This window comes from Protobothrops mucrosquamatus, unplaced genomic scaffold, assembly GCF_001527695.2.
Source record: "Protobothrops mucrosquamatus isolate PMUCROS unplaced genomic scaffold, P.Mucros_1.0 scaffold1075, whole genome shotgun sequence".
Lineage (NCBI taxonomy): Eukaryota > Metazoa > Chordata > Lepidosauria > Squamata > Viperidae > Protobothrops > Protobothrops mucrosquamatus.
The window spans coordinates 69,894-76,879 of record NW_015387303.1 but is presented as its reverse complement, the minus strand read 5'-3'; the positions used below and the strand labels follow the sequence as shown (position 1 = coordinate 76,879).

Here is a 6,986-nt window from a genome sequence, read left to right as displayed (position 1 = left end):
AGGAGGAGGAGGAGGAGGAGGAGACAACTGTGGGGTCCTTGGTGCTCTCTGAGCTTGGTTGTTTTCTTGCAGATGTTTCATTATCCAACTAGGTAACATTGTCAGTGCTAGAAGGAAGTGGAGTTGGAGGAGGAGGAGGAGGAGGAAGAGGAGGAGGAGGAAGAGGAGGAGGAGGAGGACAACTGTGGGGTCCTTGGTGCTTTCTGATTGGTTGTTTTCTTGCAGACATTTTCATTACCAAACTAGGTAACATCATCAGTGCTAGAAGGGAGTGGGGTTTACAGTCTGTTTATATACTACTGACTGGTAGACCAATTTGAAATTTTGCAAGCACGACATAGATAATGAAAGGCATAGCCAAGATATGCAGTTTTAAAAAAGAAGACTTTGTCTGCATCCACGCACCATTTTATCTTCTAAGAGTGTCTCTGATTCTATATGTGGGCTTCAGTCAGTCAGTCAGTCAGTCAGTCAGTCATTTTATTGTAATCTCAGACCAATACCAATAGGTTCCCAAGTGATCTGTAAGCAGGGGTGGGATTCAAATATGTGAACAACCGGTTCTCTATGTGGATGCCACTTCCGGAAGTCCATTCTGGGCCTGGGCAACAAAAAATTAGCTACCAGTTCTGCCAAAGTGGTGTGAACCGGCTGAATCTCATCACTGTCTGTAAGCACCTATAAAACAGTCTGGCTTCAGAAATCAGTAAATAAAAATGTAAGACAACATTAAAATACATCTATAAAACAGATTCACTGGGACCTATGAGTGAAATCCAGAAGAAACAATCTATATCCAGGTTATAAATGTGACAATATCTGCAGAACCTAAAATGGAATAATGCCCAAAGCTACATAAATGTGTGGGTGGTCTATCTGCAACACATGTCACCCCACTGATAGGGTTGATTTGGCTGATCTGTCTGGCTAGGTGGGTGTCCCCTTCTTATCTCATTATTTCATGTATGTCCTACCTGAAGCTGCACCCTCAGCTGAAGAGGATGATCATTTCAGATAGGAGTGGATCAATCTTTGGCCAAGGGTACACAGACTGAGAAATTCTGGAAGCTGAAATCCACATGTCTTAAAGTTGTCAAATCCGAGAAACACTGTCTAGAATTTTAATGCCCAGACCTTTAAAATAGTCTATGAATCTTCTAGGCAACCTGTGTAGCAACCGAAGAACTCTGTTGCAGCCTCCCAACTGTATTTCTTCCCAACTGTAGGGAGAGGTTTCCTCTACCCAAATTAAACCCAAATTAATATACATTAGTATAGTCTTTAATTAATGTTTTGTTTGAAGAGGGTCGCCAATGAGAGCTTTGATGTGACTCAGAAGAAAGTTGAAAGTTTTCAGTGGAAAAAGAAAAAAGAAAATGTATAAAGTTATTTGCATGAACCCTTCTAAGGTGTCCTCTTTCTCCCTCCCCTATAAAAAGCTGGTTTAAGTTGGCAGAAGGCATATTGTAAAAATAAATGAAGTGGAAGTTTCAAAGGCAATCCGTGGGTCCAAAAATAAAAATTACTTTTCCTGCAGTTGGGTGGCTCCTTGGTTATAGTCAACTCTGCCTGAGCAAGAATGAGATAGAAGATCCTTCCTTCCTTCCTTCCCTCCCTTCCTCTCTCCCTCCATTTTTTCTTTCTTCCTTCCTTCCTTCCTTCCTTCCTTCCTTCATCCCTTCCTCCATTTTTCCTTCCTTCCTTCCTTCCTTCCTCTGTCCCTCCCTCCATTTTTCCTTTCTTCCTTCTTTCCTTCCTTCCTTCCTTCCTTCCTTCCTTCCTTCCTTCCTTCCACCAGGACTTACATACCGAAATACTGAGACACAACTGAGAATGTGCCTTATACCACACCCCATCCCTGAGTCTCTTTCATAAATTTCCACCTATCTGGAATTAGTAACAAACATGTCCCCAAATGGGGTGTGACTTCCAGGCCTATCATGATTGATCGATTGTGGCATTGCTCTGCTTAGATTTGAAAGTTTGCTCAGAAAAGATTCCAGATCTGGGTTTTCCGCCGACTATGTGCTTGGCAAATTTTGCTGTGTCTCATTCCCCACCCCCCACCCCAATTTGTCTTCTCCTGCCTCTTTCTTTTCAACCTCTTAATAGGAAACACATTTTTCCTTCCCGGTTCTGCTGTTCCCACCAGAAATGTCAGACCGTTGGGCAAAGGTGAGAACTTGAACCAATAAACTCAGAACAACTTTTCCTCTCTCAGCAGCTTTTCAGCAAAAGTAGACCCTGCTTTGTTTGACTGTTCCTTGATGTGGTTACTTCCCCCTTTTTTTCTTTCTGTAGGGCCTACCTTCCTCTTCCCGTCCCCATCCAATGTGTCGGTCCACATTTTAGCTGCAAAGACAGCTTGTTTAATCTCTGGAAACCTTTTGGACTTTGCCAGGGGGAACTGGTATTCGTCATGCTGAGCACCGGGAATGAGGATCTGTCTCAAATTTGCCAGAAAATGTGTCAGCCATAAATTTGCTTTCTCACTGTTATTTGAGAACAAAAAAATAATGTACAAAATGGCAGGGATATAGGTTTAGAAAGCCTCTATAGACATCACCCTTCTATTTTGCCCAGTTTCATAGACCTCTTCTGATGCCTATTAGGCTTCTTGCCCAGATTCCTGCACCACCTGGCATAATTTTTGAAAAAATCTTATAGTTATGAAGAACGGTTACTGGAATTGGATGTGTCTAGTTTAAGAAAGAGAAGGGCTAGGGGTGACATGATAGCAGTGTTCCAATATCTCAGGGGCTGCCACAAAGAAGAGAGAGTCAAGCTATTCTCCAAAGCACCTGAAGGCAGGACAAGAAGCAACGGATGGAAACTAATCAGGGAGAGAAGCAACCTGGAACTAAGGAGAGACTTTCTGACCGTGAGAACAATTAACCAGTGGAATGGCTTGCTTCCAGAAGTTGTGGGTGCTCCAACACTGGGGGTTTTTAAGAAGAGATTGGACATCCATTTGTCCGAAATGGTGTAGGATTTCCTGCCTCAGCAGGTTGGACTAGAAAACCTCCAAGGTCCCTTCTAACTCTGTTATAGGAATAGCAATAACATTTAGACTTATATACCGCTTTATAGCCTTCTCTAAGTGATTTACAGAGTCAGCGTCTTGCCCCCAACAATCTGGATCCTCATTTTACCAACCTCGGAAGGATGGAAGGCTGAGTCAACCTTGAGCCGGTGAGGTTCAAACTGCTGAACTGTTGGCAATCGGCAGTCGGCAGAAGTAGCCTGCGGTACTGCAGTCTAACCACTGAGACACCATGACCCTTTATTCTATTATTCTGTTAAATAAACAGGCTTTTGTACATGGACAGGCAAACACCAGCCCTTTGACCTAATCTTTATTTATATGAATGCTCACTTAAATCTCATTGGGGTCCTTAGCATTGCTCTGAACAAATTTTGTTTAGAAATGTGCCCTCCTGCCCAAGAATCAAAAAACGTCTAGTTATTTAGAGAGCTTCTGAGGGTAATGAGTGTCAGAGCAAGTTTACCATTGACTTCCAGGAAATAAGTGTTTTGTGCCTGGCCAAGCCTTCCAGGAAGTGTTTTATGTTTGTGATGTGCTTTCAAAATTGCCTATCCTTGCTATCAACTGTGGCTGTATACTGCACTGGGCATCATATTGTTGTTTCTTTTACCCCTTGAACCAAAAAAGTCTATGGCAGAGGTTCCCAAACTTTTGGGCACCAGGGACCGGTTCCATGGAGAGAGATTTTTCCACGGACCGGAGGGATGCGTGGTATTGTGTGCTGCCTGCATCTCATAGATGGGGCTTTGCTTGTTTGTGTGGCCTGGTTGCTGGCATGCTGCGGCCCGATACCAGTCCATGGACAGGGGGTTGGGGACCTCTGGTCTATGGTACATTTTCCAAGCTCTGGATAATATACATAATCTGAATAATCAAGGTATTGATATTTTAAGATGGCCTGAATTCCATTTGAGATGTTTTAATGGTGGATTCAGAGCATATTTGCACGTTCTGTAAAGTCCCGTGATTGAAGCTCCATGTTGCCATGTCACCCTAGGATTTTGGATGTGGAATTTGAGGAGGATGCCAAGTTTTCTTCTTCAATAGTGGCTTTCCATAATCAAGGCATTTCCCTTTTGTATAGTGGCATTCATCTTAGTGAGCTTCCAATTTATAGTGCTACAGTCCCAGCAGAACTATGCTCATCCACACATTGACACCAAGGGTCCCTAACTACCTTGCCTTCTGGAATTGGTCCTATTGGTTTTCATCTGGAACAGAAAGGACCTCTATGATGTCTTCAGTTCTATAAAATACACAAAATAGTCCTCAGCTGATGGCCATGTTTAAAGACCCTTTGAACTTACAACGGACTTTCAAAAAGCTACTTACAATCCATCCTAGAAGTTACAACTGCTGCCACTATCAGACGATATTGCTTCATAGATCTTAAAGGGTGGGCAGAAATAATGGGATAGAGGCAGTGGTGGGATTCAGCCGGTTCGCACCAGTTCGGCAGAACCGGTAGCTATTTTTTTGTTGCCCAGGCCCAGAATGGACTCTGGAAGCGGCATCCACACAGAGAACAGGTTGTTCACATATTTGAATCCCACCACTGGATAGAGGCAGTTTCTCAAGGCGCTATGCCATGGAAAACTTTATGGCTGGTAATTGGCTCCTTGGATTGCATCTGGGAGGTCACTGGTAACCTGTCCAGTTTTCTTAAGAGAGGTTTTATATGAGCATATCAAAATGCAACCATAATTGCTTCTATTACTGTCTTCTGTATCAGCTGTGTCATCTGAGTGGTCTACGGAACTCATGGCAGTAATCCACATGTGAGGAAACCAAAGCATGAGTGATCATGAGGAAAGATTCTTGGTCCAGGGAAGGATGCAATCTGCGCAGGCTAAATTCACGCTGTTTGTTCTTTGCAGGTAGTTCCTTGCTGTCTTACAACACACCAACTCACACAGATCCATCGCCTCGCATCAATACCAAAGAAGGTGAGTTCTTGATATTTGTTCATAGTAATCATGGTTTGTCTTTAATGAAAAGTGGTTTGATTTGGGGAACAATCCCAAAGAAAGTGGTTCAAAGTAGGTGTGTGTAAAATCCATGGCCAAAAAGAAGGAAATAAGGAATCCATCATGGAAGAGAATGGATGCATAATTCAGCAGAGGTGATCTGTAAATATTCCAGAATATTGTACTGTTTTAATATAAAGGAGTATAAAAGAGAAAATTGCATGCAAATATGTCTTTCCATGATGAAAATGTGGACAAAAATATATGCTAACGTGACAACTACATGCAGGTAGTCCTCACCTTACAACTGTAATAGAGATCAACATTTCCATCCTAAGTCATGACGGTCACAGATAGAGGCACCCATGGGACCAGACCTGATTTTACAATTTTTTATGACAGTCATTAAGTGAACACAGTAGCCGTTAAGCAAATCCATGTATTCTTATTCAACATGGCAGAAAATACGTGGGTTTGAAGGTTATGACTCTATAGCTTTATCAGAATGGGAATTGTTCTTTTCTTTTAGTTAGAGAAATTAGATGATAGATAGATAGATAGATAGATAGATAGATAGATAGATAGATAGATAGATAGATAGATAGATAGATAGATAGATAGATAGATAGATAGATAGATAGATAGATAATCAGATAAACAGATATTGGATGGATGGATGGATGGATGGATGGATGGATGGATGGATGGACGGACGGACGGACGGACAGATGGATGGATGGATGGATGGATGGACAGCTGGCTGACTGGCTGGCTGGCTGATCAGACAGACAGAGAGACAGGACAGGACTGGACAGGCCATTCAATGATGTTGCGAAAGCAAGCTCCATGCATCCCAAAGAAAGAAGCTCGGAGGCCACTTTTGTATAAGCTGACCATTTTGGGTTGAAAGGAGCATCAAATCTCAGCCAATGAAAGAGCTCTCTCCTTTGGACCAGATGACATGACGTGAGTTTATTTGACTGCTGCCAGTGGAGTTGAGGGTAGAGATAAGAAAGCACTTTGTGCAACGATGCCCCTTGGCAGGTCAGCCAGTGGGGTGGGGAAGTGAGTGAAGCGAGGAGCGATCGTAATATGATGCTGTTGGAGGGGGGGGGGCTACAGCAGCATCTTCATGTTTCCTAGAAGGCGACAGCTCAGCCTCAGTTGAGGGTGCTGTCAGATTCCACCCTGCACCTCGAGCCATCTGCTTCAGAGACAGAGGGAACCTCATATGTCCGCCAAGCTGGCCAGGGATCAGTGTAGCTTGTTGCAGGTGTTGCTTTTGTTTGCAAAAGCAAGTGCCCACTTGAGCAGCCGGCTCCCTCTGGCCACTTAGAGCAGCCCCAGATTTCAGGAACAGAGGGGAAAAAAAAAAAAAAGCAAGGTAGCCACGAAGCTGTTTGGAGTCCACCCCTGTGCAACTGCCTCTCCTGTTGAATAGTTTTCTATTTAAATAACCATAAAGGGTTGTTTGAACAAAGCGAAAAGCACAGCGCTTCGGTCTGCAAGGGGTGAAAACACCTCCCGGCAAGCTGGCCTGAGTGCTTGGCCCTCGTGCTTCCTGGAGCTGGGCAGGTGCTGCCCCTCTAAATAGAAGTAGGCAAGCCAAGGGAGAGAAAGAAAAAAACTCATGGGATAAAGATAATACTTCTGGCTTTGCTTTGTTTTTAATGTAGTGCTCTCCAGGACAAAAGTGAATATAGCTTTTCTTCTCCTTCTCCTTCTCCTTCTCATTTTGAAATGTTCAATTAAAACAATGAAAAAGATGCAATGCATAAGAAAAAAGTATGCCACACTGCCTGGCTTGCAATAGCGTGCTAAGCCTGCTCCTTCTTCTTCTCCTTGTCCTCTGTCCTCCCTCCCTCTTCTCCCCCGCTCCCCCTTTTCTCCTCTTCTTCCTTCCTTCCTTCCTTCCTTCCTTCCTTCCTTCCTTCCTTCCTTCCTTCCTTCCTTCCTTCCTTTCCTTCCTCTTC

General features: G+C 43.5%; 1 protein-coding gene across 1 annotated transcript in view; it reads left to right on the top strand.

Moving 5' to 3' along the window:
• The window catches only part of FLI1 (Fli-1 proto-oncogene, ETS transcription factor), a 34,031-nt gene that overhangs the window by 14,924 nt on the left and 12,121 nt on the right, over positions 1-6,986 (top strand). Inside the window, exon 4 of the mRNA XM_015820134.1 lies at positions 4,924-4,992. Within this exon, the coding sequence (XP_015675620.1) occupies positions 4,924-4,992 (69 nt within the window). The remainder of the gene's footprint in view (positions 1-4,923; positions 4,993-6,986) is intronic.